This window comes from Prinia subflava, chromosome 1 (assembly GCF_021018805.1).
Source record: "Prinia subflava isolate CZ2003 ecotype Zambia chromosome 1, Cam_Psub_1.2, whole genome shotgun sequence".
Taxonomy (NCBI): Eukaryota; Metazoa; Chordata; class Aves; order Passeriformes; family Cisticolidae; genus Prinia; species Prinia subflava.
The window spans coordinates 118,176,896-118,195,740 of record NC_086247.1 but is presented as its reverse complement, the minus strand read 5'-3'; the positions used below and the strand labels follow the sequence as shown (position 1 = coordinate 118,195,740).

At 37.0% G+C, this 18,845-nt stretch overlaps 1 protein-coding gene across 5 annotated transcripts in view; it reads right to left on the bottom strand.

Annotated features, from left to right (window-relative positions):
* TBC1D5 (TBC1 domain family member 5) overlaps positions 1–18,845 on the bottom strand; it is a 313,125-nt gene that overhangs the window by 28,959 nt on the left and 265,321 nt on the right. For 4 of the 5 annotated variants that reach the window (XM_063409301.1, XM_063409310.1, XM_063409291.1 and 1 more), the window contains 2 exons: positions 16,691–16,756; positions 11,186–11,349 (listed from right to left, as the gene is read on the bottom strand). In XM_063409301.1, the coding sequence (XP_063265371.1) occupies positions 11,186–11,349; positions 16,691–16,756 (230 nt within the window). The remainder of the gene's footprint in view (positions 1–11,185; positions 11,350–16,690; positions 16,757–18,845) is intronic. The other variant, XM_063409318.1, reaches the window with a different exon arrangement.

The following is an 18,845-nucleotide window of genomic DNA, read 5'->3' as shown; positions in this document are numbered from 1 at the left end:
TCTTCCATGCCCCATTTTTCATCAAATTTTACAGCATCAGAAAAAAAAGCTGTGAATAACTGAAAGTGGTCAGTATAGTCAACAACAGAAACTTTTACACTTTTGACATTGTTATCCTATCCTTTTACAGCTCATGGCTTTACAAGCTGCAATGTGGTTTGCAGACCTGGGTAAGGCTACTGGAATTTGGTATCCTTCCTAAAGTTTGATGACATATAGTTTTGGAAGAAGCTACTCTTTCTCAAAATTGCTTGTGTCAATTTAAACAAATTTTCTCCCAAATACATGACATGTATCTTAACACAGAATTATGGAAAACAGGGAATACAAACGTGGAAAAACAGGACTGTAATGCCTTTCCTTCACAATACCATTTAGTTTTCAGTCTTGCTATTCAGGAAATGAAAGAAAAATTGTACTTTTGTCTGTTTAACCCATGTAGGAAAGTCAAGGAAAAGCAAACTCTGTTGTCAAAGCTTACAACAATGTATGTCCAAACATCTCATTCATGAATGCTCAGAATGACAAAATTCCATTAATTTTAAATCCAAATCCTGAATAAGAATTAACTTGGCAGCATTACTAAGTGCAAAGCTGGAAAAGAAACTATCTTCAAAGAGAAGAGTATTTAAATGTATTTAAGGTATTTAAGCACTGATGCTGAAATTTAAAACATAAAAAAACCCCCCAAATCAGTGACAGAACTGAGCTGGCAGAAGAGCCCAGTCTTCCTAGGGTCTGTTCTGATGCTGATCAATGATGGGTTGGGTGAAGTCTGGAGAAAACAGAATGTCATGATATAAACATGTAACAGTACTGCCCAGAATACTCTTCCAGACTATACAGATTTGCACATCAGCAATGTCTTGAGCTCAAAGCGGTGTGGGTTTTTTTTGTTTGCTTGTTTGTTCTTTCCTGTAGTTAACAGCGACTTTTCTTATATTAATTTGCCCAGTCACATTTTCACTTTTTTCAGGATTCATAGTAAGAGCACTCAGGAAACATCCCATAGCTTTTGGCAAATTGTCAGGGCAAATTAAAAAATAATTGTGATGAGGTATCAAAACATTTAGAGGAAAAATAATGGGAAAAACAAGACTGATACATGGAAATCCTGAAGTCAGGGACTTGCCAGTACTTAAGTTCTTATTCATAAATTATACACAGAGCAACTTTTCAGATGTCAGTAGCAGTTTACAAGTCAAACAAGACTTAGACCCAAGGCATAAATTGCTTTCTTATTTAATTTTAAGCAAATTCTCCTGGAGTGAAAAGCAGTGGTTAGTCCTTCCATTTTGTGGGAATTTATTTCATTTTCTAATCTAAGAATTAAATACCTTAATTTAACCAAGATTTAATCTTATACTCTTGAATCTGTGACAGTTGAATGTTGGTTAACACCCCCATAAAATTTTATATTCTATGCCAGCCACAGAATAGTGTACAGCATATGCTAACACTTAAACCAGAAACCCCTGTTTCTGAGCACTGAATTACATACAGTGGAACTTAACCCAAGCTTTTAATTTATTTTATTTACAAATTTAAGTTGGTATTAAACTGCATCACTCACGGTCCCTCATCAGGACCAAGGCCTTGCTCTGCTGGGTGCTGTACAAACACAAAGAAAAATCCCACTTCTCTGAAGGACTTTGTGGAGTAAGCCAAGAGACAACAGATGGCTGGAGACACACATATGGGGAGGACATGGAAACAATATGGCTATATTAGTCAGTCTTCTAGACATGGCTTCAGCATGGAGCCAAACTGTTGTTGATGACAAGGTGGAATTTTTAGAGAGTTTTCATAAAGCATTTAGGGAAAGTTTATTCTATGCGGAAGGGGCTGTGAAATGATTAGATGAAAGTGCTCATCAGGGTCAGGGGTGACATGGATATTGCCACTTTTACATTGAGAATTTTGGTACTTGTGAAACTTTTGCACAAAAGGAAATTTTGTGGATATTAATACATGACATAAAGAAGTTCAGCTACTGCCTCCATATACTAATTCCTGCAGAAGTAGAGGTTATGCATTGATTTCCTGTGCTGAACCATAATCATAGTATTTATATGTCTATATGCTAATTGAAATATCCCCATACTTAATATTTTTCCAAATAAGTCATGTTTTGTGTTCTTCACATCTTTACAATTTCCTAGTTTTTATTATTTTGAATATACTTTCATAAATGTTAAGCATTTTAAACTCACTACTTTCAGCTAAGTTCTAAAAACTTGTATTTTGTTCCTATAGACTATATGAACAGCAAACCGAAACCATGGTTTTATCTTATACCACTTTAACTCCTGCTCCTGCTTTTTTTTTTTACATAATTTTGACTCAGATGGCTATTCCAGTGTGGCATGAGCCACACAGCTTAAGTAGGAATGACTTTCTTCCCTTTTTCTTCTCTTCTTTAGAATTTCTCTTAATTTCATGAGTGTACTGTAGTGAACGTAGGCACAGTTGCTTAGACTTTATAGATACTTATTTCAGTGCTTTTCTAGATCAGAACCCTAAAAGCACAAACAGGTTCTCTGTCAGATTAGAGAAACATTTTTTTTTAATCTCTTTTCTCCTCTTTCTTATCATTACTTTGACCTGTTGCTTTCCAATTTTGCTGTCTGGTAGTACTGTGTATCTCAAAAATACATCAGAGAACATAAGAGTAAGCACAAATGAACTAAGCAAACAGTAATTCTAGAAGTCTAGGTTCCAAACTTAGTGCTATCAAAGTTAAAACATTTCAGGGTACAATGCATCCTCCCCTGCTCAAAGAAGTAAATTCGGAAGAGTAATTATCTGTTTTAAAACCTGAAACAGAATTGCCACCATCAAATCTTTTGTGAACATGTATCTGTGACAACCCACTGAAAGGGGAAGGGGAATGGGAGTGAGAAAAAATAAAAGAAAATAAAACAAAAAATGCAGGAAAGCTCAACAAAATATCCACTTAGACAATATCCAAATATCCAATGTCCTTGCAATTCCAAGGAGCCAAGCTAAATCAGGTTATGTACCAATACAACAACAACAAATTATTTGTTTCAGAGGACTCTGATTGAAACATGCATCAAAGACTAGAAAGGAATTTTATAATACAGATAAAAATGTTCAAGTAGAATCAGACCAAGGCAAATTTGGCAATAAATTAAAATGCTAGAAGGCATTCATCTGCAAAGGCACATAGTTTTGGGCATTGGTACAACCCTTACTTCCTCTGTGTGCTCTCTGTAACAACACAGTAAGGGATGACATCTCATGATGCTTCTCCAAGCTATGCACACATAAACAGAACCAAGAGATTATAATAAAAGATTTAAAGAATAAGATTTTCAGCCTTTCTGTACTTAACATTCCCCCTCAAAATAGAGAATATGCCCTAACAAAACTGAAAGGGGCTGCAACTCAGATTTCAAATAACCAGTGACCCAGGAACTCTCTTCCAACATCAAAATTTCTAGAGTCAGCATTTCTGTTTTTAAATTTGAATATGGGTGACATAAATGCACATGTGTATTTTATTGCATTATGCATCTGTAGCTTTCCTGAAATACAAGAAACAAGAATTTATGATCAATTATCTCTCTTTCTCCAAACTAGAATAACTCTCCTCTCCCTCACCCCCTAATTTTAGTTTATGTTTATTTATTATTCTTTACATAGAAACAATATTTATTTACCATCCATATTTGTTTACAAACTCTAAGATTGATGACTTTGAGGCAAAATAGCTGATTTATTGCATTGATGTATGATTATCAATATATTTGATTTATTGTCACTTAAAACAAAGCTAAAATATATAGAAATTTGGAGGAAAATGAAAGGTGGTTCCTCAGAGGATCTCCCTACAGTCTGACAGATATATTTAATTTCAATTAAATAGCTGAAACTCTGGCTAACAGCTTCTAATCACCAGGTCCTGCTGTTAAACTTCCATCTTAAACAGTTCCAAGTCAATTTGCCAGCTTAGTTTGCCACATCCCACCTTGCCTGGAGATGTTAGTGGCAAAGGACTACGGGCTTGGAAATTTTACAAAGCAGTTCCCACTGTTGAACCTATTATTGGAACAGCTTCTAGATGCACCAGCCTCCCTGTTCAGAGCTGGAAACCAGCAGCTGTATTCCTGGAACACGAGAAGGACTTGTTTTCATATAATCTGGGTACATCTTCCTCTTAATAATATTCCACTTCTATGGTCAGACAATTTTTCCTTAGCTGGAAGATGGGAAGGATAAATAAAACTAAAGGAGAAAGCTGCTGCCTGAAGACAAAGAAAGCAGGGATGGGAAGAAATCTCTTCTGCAAGCAGACACAAGACATGGGAGACTTATCCACCTGCTCCTGCACAAGTCCACCTGCTGACACTGCACTGTGGAACTGCCAAGAGACAGTTTAAAAATGAAACCCATAAAAATCTGCAAGATCTATGGAATGCAAAAAGCTGGGCATAACTCATTGTGGATGGGTAGACACTGAACAGCTGAGAAAATACGTAGTATTCCACTTGGTAAGGGAATAGATAACAGAAAGAGCTGTAGGGTACTAGAAATTATCTCTTTGAAAGGAAATGCTGATAAAAGGCTTCTCTCAGTGCTGCTGTTGAGACTGTTGACTTAAGAATATTGGAACATTTCTTCATAAATAATAAAACTGATACATTAATTTAGATGGTATGGCTGTAAGCATTTTGGAAACAGTTATAAATAAACACATAGGCAAATGAGAATCCCATTTCTTCCATTATGTTTCATTATCACATCTGAGGGACTTTATGCCCATCTGTTACACACACTGCTGGCCTTTAAGACTGCATAAGCTCACTGTGGCAAATGTAAGAGAAATGTGAGCATGGAAACACTAACATATTTACTTGAACCATACTGGAAGAGTTGATTAGGTGTTATGTACTTACATAATTATGCTTCTTGATTTTGTTGCCTGAATAAGCTTTTTAATACAAACAGTCCTTTATGAAGGACTCCCAAAGCATAACCTTTGTTAAACTCATACTCATTTAAATTCTTTTTAAGCATCAGTTGCAAAATAGTTTCACTAAATCTTCCTCTGGTCAGGCTGGATGCATTTGACCTTTGCTATGATTCGTAACATGATTGAGGATTTAGACCAGAGCAGGATTATTTATTTAAGGGTTTTGGAATCTCTAATTTTTCAGAGTTTAAGGAAGGTAAAACTTTATTATAGTGATTATAGAGGGGCTATAAATATACACCATTTATACTACATTGTCAAAATAACAAAAGTACAAGTCTTGTTGTTTTTATAGGGAATTGTTTGATTTAACAAAACACAGAAAAAAAAGGAATCAAGCTATTAAATGCATAACCACAACCTATTCCAGTGATGGAAAAAAGAATTCTTCCAAACACAGAACCCTTTTTCACCCAAAAAACTCCCAAATAAAACAACAGCCTGGTTTAGAGGCATGTGTCTCATCCACATACATGTTTTTGCTGAGAGTTCAGTGCAGGTCTCTCAGCTCTGCACAGAAATGGACAGTAATTTCATGATGTTATCTTAAAAGAACAGAATGAAGATATGAAATTCCCACTGAAAATGAAAATGGGGCAGCTCAAGCTACCAACACAGACCCTCTGATATGTTTTTCCTAGCCACTGGGATGCCAAAACATTAACTTCATGATTAATGTATGGAAAGAGGATGGACAGAGCATGCATCTGCTGGTAGCATGATTGCTGTGAAGTGAAGCATCACATTTCTTGTGTCCTCAGTCACTTGGATCCCTTTGTAAACATTGCTGACGGTCTCATCCATTCATTATTTTGGTAATTTTTAAATTCTTTCTGACAGTGTCTAAGGGCTGCCCAATAATTTTTAATGTTCTTACTGTCTTTTTTCAAGTGGTATCATTCTGCTTCTGTGCAGAAGTTTCTGGAAAGTACCATTCACATACATGTATCTGAATCTCTTGTACCAGAGAAAGATAGGTTGACACTGACTTTTTAAAAATATTCCAAATGGCCCCACAGGTCTGTTCTGTATACATGTTTATTGCTCGTAATATGACAGAAAAAGCACTGCAGAGCCTCTTGGGTTTTTATTCATCTTTTTTTTTTCTAAGCAATTAACTTCCTGTTTTTATCATAGTACAGTTTCTTTTCTCTGAAATGAATCACTCCAAAAAAGATAAGGAGCTCTAGGATTCAAAGCTGCCACTCATGCATACAGCTGTTGCTTTACTAAATTATACAAAACTTGCAAGTATTTCTAATAAAAACTATAAAAGGCAAGTTATTTTTTCTTCTACTGTTTTCAGCTCTTTTATTTGAGTTACAGGATGTTGTGTAAGTCAGAGGAAGGCAACCAAGAAAAGAACCATGCTTCCAAAATATCTCAGAGGTTTTTCTATACACTCTGTTCATGTGACCTGTCAGCATCTGAAATTTAATGTACTTTTCATCTAACCCTAAAATTAGACAAGCACTAAAGTATTAAACAAATTGCATTTTTTTTTGTGTCTGAATTGGCCTGTCATATCAGAACAAGGAAGACATATGTCCTCCAGTATTAACTACAGTTAAACATTAAGGCACTAAATAAGGCACTATTTTAAACATAATGGCATTGAGAATAAGCAACATGTCTTTAACTTTAGGCCTAAGAAATCCAATATACTGATCAAGAATTGGCTGATGTACACAGACAAACTAACTTATTCTGGGCACATTTTATGGTGCTTAATGAAAAAAAGGGCATTTCATCCTAGCATTTGTACTTCCAAATAAATGTTTGGCATTGGAAAGTCTGCTTATTTTGCTTAAAACATTCTAAATAAATTTAAAAGGTAACAGTCAGGGAAAAGACACATGGTAATAAAAAACATCTCCAATGCACAAAAGGCATGTTCTTCAAATGAATTTTTGCACACAGGGTTTTCTTTGTGCGGTTGTCTTAGTGTTTATTTTATTATCTCTTTGGTTTTCATATACCCCTTCTACTTGAGCAGAACTGTCAAGTTTGTATGCTTAAACTCAGGCTCTTAAATCACTACAGCAGATGCCTATTTAATTGAAAATAATGGCATTCATTAATTTTCTAACCTGTAGGGGTACTCATAACTAGCTTCAAATCAGTCAGACTAGCTACGTAAATCACAGACAGTAACAGTTGTTTATACATGCTTATGGGGACAATAGCATATGTTATCAAGTTTGAGTTAATTAAAAAGTCTGTGCAATCAAAACCAGCATAAAGCATGAAACTTCTGTTCACGATATTTTTGCAAAGAAATGAGGATTCTGATTGACCATGTTTGTAAATTATTTTAGTAAAGATTGCTCCTGATTTTCTTTAGAAATGTTTCCTTCTTGGGAACTTTTTAACTAATGTATTTTCCAAATTGGTAATTTGATTTTTCTTAAGTTGAAACCTTTGATGTAGAAATTTACTTATTAAAACACAAAGTTTCTCCAAATCAAAACTTTATTTTCAGTCAAATCCACATCTTCCTATTCTTTTTCTTTTAAATTAAAGTTTTAAAAATGTTTCACTCAAAAGTTTCCTCTCTGGCACATCTCTACGTCTGAAAGCAATTTAGAGAATATTCTGCCAGAAACTGGGACCAGCCAACCATATTTGCCAGAATCAACATCTAAGCAGCTTTGCTATTTGCCAAAAAGAGGGGTAGACTTTCTTTAATGGTTGCTGGAGACATAAATGAAACATGATGAGAAATAAATGGAGCACAAATACACCCTTTTTCACAACTCCACCGAAAAGTAGAGGGCAGTAGGCAGGCTGGGAGAGGAAATTTTGTAGGACTTTAGACCAGCAAGACTGAACCATTAAGAAGCTAGTGGGCACCAGAGCGCATTACAGATTAAAAAAATCCTGTGTTTATTTATGGGAAGACAGCTCCAGAAACTGCTGCTTAAGTTATTGCTGTCAGAAAACCACAAAGGATTCAAAGGAGCAGGGAACCATCTCAATGCTGGGCACAAGACAGGCTTCCAAGCCCTTTTGGTGGACCTCACATTAACATACAGCTTTGTGCCACTCAACGGTAATGCCAAAAACATCAGCATGCCATGGGCTCCCAAAACATGAACTGATATTGTACACTCATCCCTGAGGCTGTACATTAATTTCTTTAAATAAAACAGGGGACATCTGTCTCTGGTAACAGAAATAAAAAAGTCAGTCCACTGATCCTTGCATCTAAAGGGAAAAAGATATGTAGAAGAATAAATATAACCCAATTGTTACTAACCTTAGGAAGTCCTCAGTATAAGAAATGGACACATTCCTGGAGGCAATGAAACAAGTTAAGTATCAATTTTGATCTTAACTCTCACTGATAAAGCTCAACTTGTTGCACTGGCTTTAGGAAAGAAAGAATTTAGATGTGTCACATTCCTCTGTGAGAGTTTATCCTCTCACAGAATCCCAGTATGGCTGAAGTTGAAAGGGACTCAGAAGCTCATCTTGCCCAAGCCCATGCTCAAGAAGGGCCACCAAGCATAGCTGGCTGCCTAGGATTAGGGTCCAGATGGCTTCTGAATATCCCCAAGGATAGAGAATCCACAGTCTGCCTGGGCAACCTATGACAGTGCTCAGCTGCTCTCAAGAGCAAAAAAAATATTTCCTTGATGATTAGACAGAGCCTCCTGTGCTGCAGCTGGTGCCCATTGCCTCTGGTCCTGTCACTGAGCACCACTGAAAAGAGCCTGGTTCTGCTCTCTCCATACCCTCCCTGCAGATACTGATACACACTGGAGAGATCCCCTCTGAGCCTTCTCTTTTCTAGGCTAATCAGTCCCAGCTCTCTCAGCCTTTCCTCACGGGAGAGATGCTCCAGTCCCTTCATCACCTTTGTGGCCCTTTGCTGGACTTTCTCCAGTACGCCCATGTCTCTTGTGCACTGGGGAGCCCAGCACTGGACACAGCACTCCAGGAGCAATCTGTGACAATGACATTCCTGTCCATCCCATGACACTATTACAGTAATGCCCCCTGGTCTGTGAAAATTACTTATGTTAACTGCATGTTAAAGGACATGCATGTATCTTTATGTATGCATTCCATTTCCACTTTGCTTGGAAAGGGTTTGTATTAGAAATACAAGGATGAAGAAGAAATGGATTATCATTTATCTGGCACACCAAGAATTTTAAAACCATCTTTTTATAAAGAGATTGATGCATGGCAATGTTCCAACAAAGGTAATTTCCCTAATACTTAACAATATAGTCTGTATAATTGTAAGATTAAAAATGTAAACCAGTTCAGTTTGATAAATAAAATAATGTGGATCCATTATATTTTCAAGCCTCCTGCATTCAGAAGACAGCTGTAAATGAAGCAATTGTACAACTCGAGAGTACTGATGTGACTACTTCGGGACCTCAGGAAGGAATCTTTGGGATCTTCTGCTCTATGTGGAAAATGAAGTACCATGAAATTTACAGGAAAACAAAAACCAAACATTCTCTTGTCCAGCAGAAAACAGATTTAAACAAATCTTTTTCCTCTTGGATCTGCTACAAATTCCATTTGCCTATATTAAGGGTCAGTCAAAAACTGAACCCAGAGAAATGGATTTTGATAGCCTAAAACCATTTCTAGCTAATCATAAATCATAATCATTTTAGCATCATAAAATGCTAAAATATAAATTACATATCACAGTTCAAAGAATTATTCTGAAAATTTATGGCTTGACTTATCATGATTACCAATCCACTAAAAATTATCATGACACTTATAATGCAAAATTCTTCATGAAAACATTAATATAATATCCAAATTTGGGATATTGTTTACCCCCCCAAAATGTTAATAATTAATGGATTTTAATTGAGTATGAATATATAATGGTAAATTCTCCTGTCTCCTATTAGGGGACTGAGGAGGAATTATTCTTGAACTCTACTGGTGCAAAACCCCCAAGTTCTGGCCTGGATAAAAGATGCAAATTAAAGCTGTATTTAGATCTTGTTAAACCACATAAAAAGAAAAGTTTAATATTGCTGTATTTATTTTTCTTCAACTCATGAGGGCAAGCAGAAAGAAATTAAATTGTTGTTTTAGCTTTAAATGAAATTCAACATGTTTTAAATGGTCACAAACCAAAATTATAGCTTCTTGTTGACTAACCACAAAACACAGCCTTTCTTTAGACAACAGTAAAAGCATTTGGAACAAGAATAAAACACTCTTATTCAGTGAACAAAAACTGAACAAAGTTGCACAAAGTTGTGCATTTCATTAGAACATTTTGAATATCAAATTGAAAACATGATGTGACTATTAATATAGATTCTGCTGTTTAAAGTAAAAAGCACTGAGAAGATCAGATGAAATTTCTGTGCAATATTAGCTCTGAACAGCTGAAGAATGCTGTAACAGAAATTTGACTATTACAATTCCTACATATTGAAATCAATAGTCATATATATGAGCCTACATTTCTGAAAAAAGAATGGAGAAAACCACTGCGCCTTCACCTTACAAAAATTACAACTTATTACTACAAGTTATTTACTATGTAATTGTTTTCTACTCAGCAGAGAGACGAAGGGAAATGTGTATAGAGAATAAACAAGAATCCTCACATTCCATGGCATACCTAGTTTATGAAGGTAGTGCTCCTAAAATATCTTGGATGGGATGAGAATTTCGTTGGAACCTACCCATAAGCGCTGATTTTCTTGGATGAGAACAATGTGTTTAAATACTAGCTTCTTGTGACCAAATGGAAGGCCAGAGCTGCACAAGAAATAGAACTGTGACTGCAGACTACAGATGCTACAGACACTGGGAAACCTCTGATGTATTTAGGAATTTCAGGGACAACAGATGGACATGTTTGGATCTGCTGAGCATTCAAGCTTCCCATGGAACTGTTTATTAACTTCAGGACTACAGCAAAAGTCTAACAAAGCAAAAAATCTTACAGGACTTCTCTGGTATTGCTCAGAGGCAACAGGCACTTTCACAGTTTCATTTCAGGCAGGATAATGGGATGGAAGCCATAATGGAGATGTCAACTCAACACTGAAATAGCTTATTTCTGCTCTGGCCATTAATGCGTGCACATTTCCAAGTGCAAGTGCTCAACGTATGGAAGAAATGAGTGTCTCTAATGAGTAATGCAGTGTGACATTGAAATATATTAAAAATGTTAAAAGAACCCACCGACTCTTTTCTGCTCATAGTTTTGCTCTGGGAACGTGAGCGGGAGATGGTGCTGAAAAAGGAATCCTTTTTTGATGCAGACAAAGGTGGAGATCCTGTAAATTCCCGTCCTCCAGACAAGCTCTCTATGCTTGGAGATGAACTGATGTTTTTTGAACTTTGGCCTGTAAAGCAAGTACAAAAAACCAAACCAGTTAATCAATGGGCATTTTCTTTTCCCCACAAATACTTCCTTGTCTTAATTGACATTGACTGAGTCACAGACAGCCCAACACAGAATGAAATGTTGAAGTGTGTCAGCATGCACTGAGAGACTGAAGGACTTTTTTCACATGGAACTTAATTTCTGTATGAGAGAACACAAAATCTTTGTGCATGTAGAGATATACACACAAACATACACTATCTAGTACACACCTATATCTATATATATGTTAAATGATGTGTGTGTATATATATACATACACACACATTTATATATACCTAAATACCACCTTACTATATGCATCCTAATATATCCACAGACTGAGAAACTTCATGTCCTGTGAGGCAAAATCAGCACAGCACCATCTCATAATAAAAAACAAAAATCTGATGTCATCAATACCGCAATGGAAAGAGTTTTTTCCAACTATAAAACTTGCCCAAACTTGGCTAACAACAGGAACTTCCGGTTCCAAAAGTGAGTTGAATACTGAAGATCTTGATCACAATATTTAGACTTTAAACAGGTAAAAAATAAGTTAAGTTTTAAAAAGAATGTAAGTTCTCATGCTTCAAATTTTAAGGACATCCCCACTTGATGGACACTTTGATGAAGTCTATTACTAGTTACTAATTGTCATTTCATGAAGCTTTTGAAAAGAATCTAGCATTGTCCACTATCATAGAGAAGACACCTGGGGAGAAGCCTGGGCTGGTTCACCATGGCAGTGTATGCATCAGGCAGCCTCTGATAAGGACCATTTCTTCTAGCTGAGAGTCACAAAGTGTTTTCAAGTATTTCAACTAAAATTTTGTTTTCATTAGTTCCAGGAGGAAAAAAACCCAGTATGTCAGTTTCTATCAACTTTCATTTAAAAATATTGCCTTAGGAAAGACACTAGTTTAAAAAATCTTTTTATCATGTATATGATGAAGTCAAGCTCAAAAGACTCCATGAAATTGTAGAGTTTTCCATTCTGGAAAAAAGTTAAATAGCACATAAAGCTAATGCACAAGAATTCTCCCTGTCTCTTGTTTGATGGCTATTCTGATAAGAGGTTTTATGTTCTTTTTTCTTTCCTCTGTTTTTGGTGTGCTTTCATGCTACCATCTGTAGCATCAAGTATGATCCTCTGCAATTATATCTTTCATATTTTCTTAAGGGAGTAAATATAGATTTATTTGAAATACACTTTTTGCAAGAAGACTGTTAAATGCAAAGAGACTGAAGAAGCAAAGAACGAAACATCATGTGAGAATAAACGGATCTTAAATGACAAAACCCAAGAAAGGATCTGGGTTTAATACTCTGAACATTTTCTAGAAGAAAACTCATATAAATTGCTTCCCACCTTGTTCTTCATTCTCTGTTGCTTTCTTCTGCTCACCTCTCCCAGAACCATCCTACATTTTATGCCCTGCTTCTCATGCTTCTGTGGACCTTCCTCTCTGCCTCCATCTCTTCTTCAGATCCCTCCACACTGCCTCTTCTGCAACTTCTTATTCTACCTTTTTTCTTTACGTATTCTTTACTTCCCACCAACTTGACTCAACTGGATTTTTCTGTTTCTTCAGAGTCCTCCTCCAGGCACTTATTACCTACCACCTAGTCTGAGAAGTTTTCTTGAAAGAGCATGAGACAGAGGCTGTTGTAGATCTCACTTAACTTTTGTCTTCACATTTCATAGAAAAATGGGATATGCATTAATCAAGTACACCGTAAATAATTCTGGAGATGAAAAAGGAGAAAACACTGCATGGCAAACAGCAGAAATAACTCAGTTGCAAGGAAATTTTTAGAAAATATCTAATTTTAGGATAAAATCATGTCACTTGGCAACACCGTTATCCTTACAGTTGCCTTTATGTAAGAAAAAGACTTCTGATGCATTTTGTAGTGGCAATTTCCAACTGAAGTGTGCTTTTGCAGTAGGTAAACTTAAAAATAGTTTTGGAACAGATGGAATCACGTATTTTAGCAAATAAAGCATTTATAAAAGCAATTCACACAGCTAAGCAAGAGCAGCCAATATAGATGCCAAACGTAAAAACAATCTATTTGGCAGACAGAGTAAAGTGCAACAGAAAAATATATTAAGTGTATGTCAGATTAAATAATTCTTTCTTTACCCTCCTAGTAAAAAGAAGATATATCTCCCATAGGGTCAAGATTAACAAACCAAACAAGAATGTTAAACAATGAGCAATGTGTATTTTTCACATACTCTTCACTGTATGGCCTTGGCTTAACACACTTCACCTGCAAATAAGCAGATTATGTGATAAAAATTCACAGATAATATTGAGAGAAGAACACTTTAAATATATTTGAGGAATGCACACACATGAAATAACATAGCTTGGTAAAAAATGGAAAAAAATGATGTGTGGGGATTTTTTTTCTATATTCTGTCTTTCATCTCTAAGGAAAAAAAAGTGAAAATACAGTAAGGAATTGGAAAGACAGAGAAGTGTCCTCATGGTCACTGCAAACAGCTACACTTCAAAAGATGGATCACAGTTCAGAGGAACAGAATATGCAACTACTTGCATTACCAAACAATATTTTGTGGACAGAATAATCTAATTTTCCTAAAAGGGAATTTGCTAAAAAAACACCAAGAGCTTTGAATAGTCTGGTTCTTAGGGCCTACAAAATAGATAATGAAAGTAAAAAATAAGAGCAATACAAAATCTAGTTGCACTAAGATAGATATACAATAAACCAGAAGTGATAAAACCACTATATCTGCATGTTTGATATTCAAGTAAGAAGAAAGGTTAGGATGCACCTGATCTTTCTGCATGAATAAGCAAACCAGGGGAAATTATCATTAAGAAATCCTATTTTTTTATTCTCCATCCAACCCTGTGAACAGTGCTGTGACATGGATTATTTGGGGATATAATTGATAGTTAAAGAAATTAAAGAAAGAACAGCACTTATGAATAATTACAGTGTGTTGCAACTCAAAAAGTGGAATTATTGGATTGTGATAGGCTTTTCTAACTTCCAGAGGAGTAATTGTTTTAACAACTGTAAATAAGAAAGCTGAAAGACAGGCCACACCAATCATATGTGTATTCCCTAATGTGGGGAAAAAAGAAAAAAAAAAAAAAAAGAAAACATCTATGATTTTCCCAACACAGAAATTTAACAAATCACAGAATATTCTGACATGAAAGGGACCCACAAGGATCATCGAGTCCAACACTTAAAGGAAGCTGCTGCAACAACAGTTGAGTCACCATGTTTCTTCTGAAGTCCTTCAGATGTATCATGTATGCAGGGAGGCATTAACAACCCTTATATAACTTTGGAAACAACACTGTAGCACCGACATGTAGATTTTGGGATCTTGGGACAATGACACAAAAGCCATTTGTACCTTCTCTGTTCTGTATTTTACTGATTTTACATCTTTCTTAATGTGCAGTATGGTACATTCTGCTCACTCAATAGCTTCACAAGAAGGTAATGGGACAGAGTTTCTAATTTTGGATTACTCCTCAAAAAAAAAAAAAAAAAAAAAAAAAAAAAGAAAAAGAAAGAAGTCTTACCCTTACCCTTCATGTAGAATCAAATACATAAAGTTTGCAATAAAGTACTAACTTGCAATAACTAAACTGTATGTCCTTCTTTTTTAGCAGCTTAATCAGCAACCTGAGAACACCACTGAATCAAAGCTCTCATTTTTCATCTGCTCATTCGGTCAATATCAGATAAATACATTATGGGTCCTTAAAAAAAATTGGAGAAATCTAATCTCTGACCATCTTAGCTTATACCAGAAGGTCCTAAAACCTATATAAAACAGGCTGAAAAAACCCCATAAACATGGAAATCAAATACATGCTTCTGAACCACACAGAACAAATATGTAAGGATCCCTGACGTATGCAGCAGTCAGAACACACTACCGCGTAGGATGTCTCAAAAATATATATATATGCACCCTAAAAGGCATAAATAGTTCACAGTAATGATGCACAGGATTTCACACACTAAAAATACATCAATTTCTGAGGCAAAAAGGAGCAACGTTATCTCCATGTGCTGGCTTCTAAGTGGCTCACTACTTGTCTGTTGCTAATGACACTGGGACTGACCCCAGGGTGACAAATGCTCTGCCTCAAAACCATTTGGAAAACATACAGATGGGGCAGTGGAAAAAGGGACAAACCTGTTGGTATTGTGGAGACATCCGATGTCTTGAAATGAATGATAATTTGAATTCAATATGATTAATAATTAGGTCGTACGAGAAAGTAAAAGGTGATGGCAAGGAGGAGGAGAAGATTTACAATGAAAGGAAAGTGAGCCTCAGGTCTTACTAAGTTTGAGTTAAATTATGGGGGATATAACCAGGAAATAAAATTACCTGCTAAAATACATGAAAAATCTGAGGAAGATGCAAAAAAGACATACAAAGCTGATGGCTCATTCTGTTTGGTCCCTACAGAGGAAAAGAATAGCTTTCATAGTTATAAGGAGAGAAAGGACAAAGATACCAAGAAGAACAGAACTATAGCACCATATATAATTTAAAACCATTCGGCTCATCTGTCTGTATTCGCCATAGTGAGGATGTAGGATATTAAAATTTGCAAAAAGAATGAGATGAGTTTTATAAAACTTTTTAGATAATTAGTTTCCCTTTTTCTCCTGCAGTGAAATTGGAACAAAGTCTTCCAGTACTTTTAAAATTCATTCAAACCACCTCATCACACAAATACATACGCCTTTTATTTCAGCCAAAGCAGGTAACTCCTTGTAAGTCAAGTGCACTACAGAAGATATTCGGCCCCAAATACCTGTCCCAAATATAACAAGAAGGAAGTGATGCAGCTAAAAGGGACAATGATGGTGGAACTGGTGGAACTGGCCCCCCATGGCAGAATGGGAAACGGGCTGCAAGGTGCATGAGCATTGAGGTGTGTAGTGCAGATGGATGCTGACGCACGGCGGAGGACACTGAAGAGACACAGACACACAGAGACACACAAACACACAGATACAAGCACAAGACACATAGAGACACACTGACAGGCACACACATGCGGACACACACACAGACACAGACACACATACACACATGCACACAAGACACGTCGACACACGCCGACACAGACACACACACACAGACAGACACACACACACACAGGCACAGGCGCACACACAGACACAGACACACAGAGAGCGGTCGGGTGGGACGCGGAGCAGCCGCTCTCTCTCCCGGCACAACAGCGGCGCTCGGTGGAGGGACAGCGGCAGTGAGGGCGGGCGCCGCCCGGGCCTACCTGTGGGGGCCGGGGGCTGCTGCTGGGCCTGGGCCGGCCCCGGCGGCGCCGCCTCGCCCGCCTCGCCTGGCAAACAAACAACAGCGTTAGCGCGGCCCCGCCGCTGCAGCTCGCCCGAGGGAAGAGCCGCAGCTCTGGGGGTTCAGCCGGAGCACCCTGCTTTGGACAGAAAGGACATTGTGAGAGAGCGCTCTCGGGACAGGCAAAAGGAAACGGGAAGGTTGGGTAACAGGCTGCAGAACCCCAGTGCTTTAAAGCGATGATTCCGATCAAAAACTAAACTTAACTGAGTCAAAAAAAAAAAAAAAAAAAAAAAAAAAAAAAAAAAAAAGTTTTTGTTCCTGGCACTTTACAGAGACAGTGTCATTCTGCTATTTGGGAGCTTCACAGAATGGCTGAGGTTGGAAGACCACTGGAGGCGACCTGGCCCAAGCCCCTTGCTCAAGCAGGGTCCCCTAGGGCACATCACTCAGGATTGTGTCCCGATGGCTTTTGAGTATCCGGGGAAGGGGACTCCACAACTCCTCTGGGCAATCTGTTCCAAGGCACAGTCACTTGCACAGTAAGGAAGCTCTTCCTCATATTCAGGTGGAATTTCCTATGCATCAGTTTCTGCCCATTGCCTCTTGTTGTACTGCTTGCATCACCAAGAAGAGGCTGGTTCCATCCTCTTCACACCTCCCTTTAGATAATATCCCCTCTCTATCTTCTCGAGACCAAACAGTTCCAGCTCCCTCAGCTTTTCCTCAGAAGTGAGATGTTTCAGTCCCCTAATCTTTGGAGCCCTCCACTGGACTCACTCCACTGAAGAGCTCAGAAGTTGTACCTTTACTGTCAAAAAATTTCATAATTGCCTAATAATATGTATATTTATATGTTTTTAAAAAGAAAAAAAAAACATTTGTCAATCTGTGTTTTATTCCCTTAATTTGTACTCAGTTCTGCGATTAATAAGGACAATTTCTTTATCCATATGAAAAGCATACTTATTTTCTGGAGACACTTCATAAATAATTCTAAATTGGGGGGTCATTTATTTAGGGCACACATGATGACTGTGGAAATTCTATTTGTGTTACAATAAATACCACAGTAGTATTCACTTATAAAAACAATGAGTAGCCTGGAAACTCTTAAAATACAGTTTCGGCAGAACTTTGTCTTTAAACTGGTTCTCTAATGTGTCCTTGTGATAAAGTTGCATTTAAATCATTTCACCGTGAAATGACCTAGAAGGAAAACTGTATCTGGCACTATCAGGGAAGAAGGGAAAGAGAAATGCTTTCTTTCCTTGGCAATACACTGCCATTTGGTAATCGAACAATATCCAGTTTCTGAAGGATCCACTGGAACACACAGGGCAACAATTGTGCTTTTTTCCCATGTTTCATTCATTATCAATATTTTTATCTTTCAAAATAACCACCTCAGCTGAAAATCCAATAAACTCAACATTTGAATTCAACTTTTGTGCCAATGAATTACTTCACTGTGCAGGAGGATCAAGAGAATGTTTTAATCCCTCTTCTGTTAGCAGGCTACCTTGCATAAGTAATGAGTAATGATACCCAATCTTCTGTGCTGAGGACAGGCTGAATGGGATTAATATATTATTAGGAAGAACTGCATTTCCAATTAGGTGTCTGGATACTTCCCTCAGCTGTGATTTGTAATGCTGAAAACTCATCTGGAATTACAGGCTTGCAATTATGGTTGGGTTGGTTTTTTTTTTTCAGTCTGCTGTTTTCCCATTTGCATTGTCTAAATTATAAGCATTTTTTTTCTTACAGAAATTCAGCAACTACCAAAACTTTGGAGTGTGAAATAATTACAATGGATTATGTAACCCAATCATCCATCATCTAGAGCATGGCAGCATGAATGGTAGCTGGTCTGTGAGTGGCAACTGTTGAAACAGAGCTGCTAAAGTTGGAATAGGATTATTTTGACAGTCCTGCAAGGTATTTTGCTACCAAGGACTTCTTCACAAAGTAGATCAACCAATTAATTTAATCTCTTCAAACTTTTAAATCTCTATATATTAATTTAAATTGTCATCACTACTCGAGCATTCAAAACCTGAAAAGACCAATAGGAGAAAAATGGGTGACCTATTTATTTGCTTGAAGCCTGTTAGATTTACAGCACTTTGGCC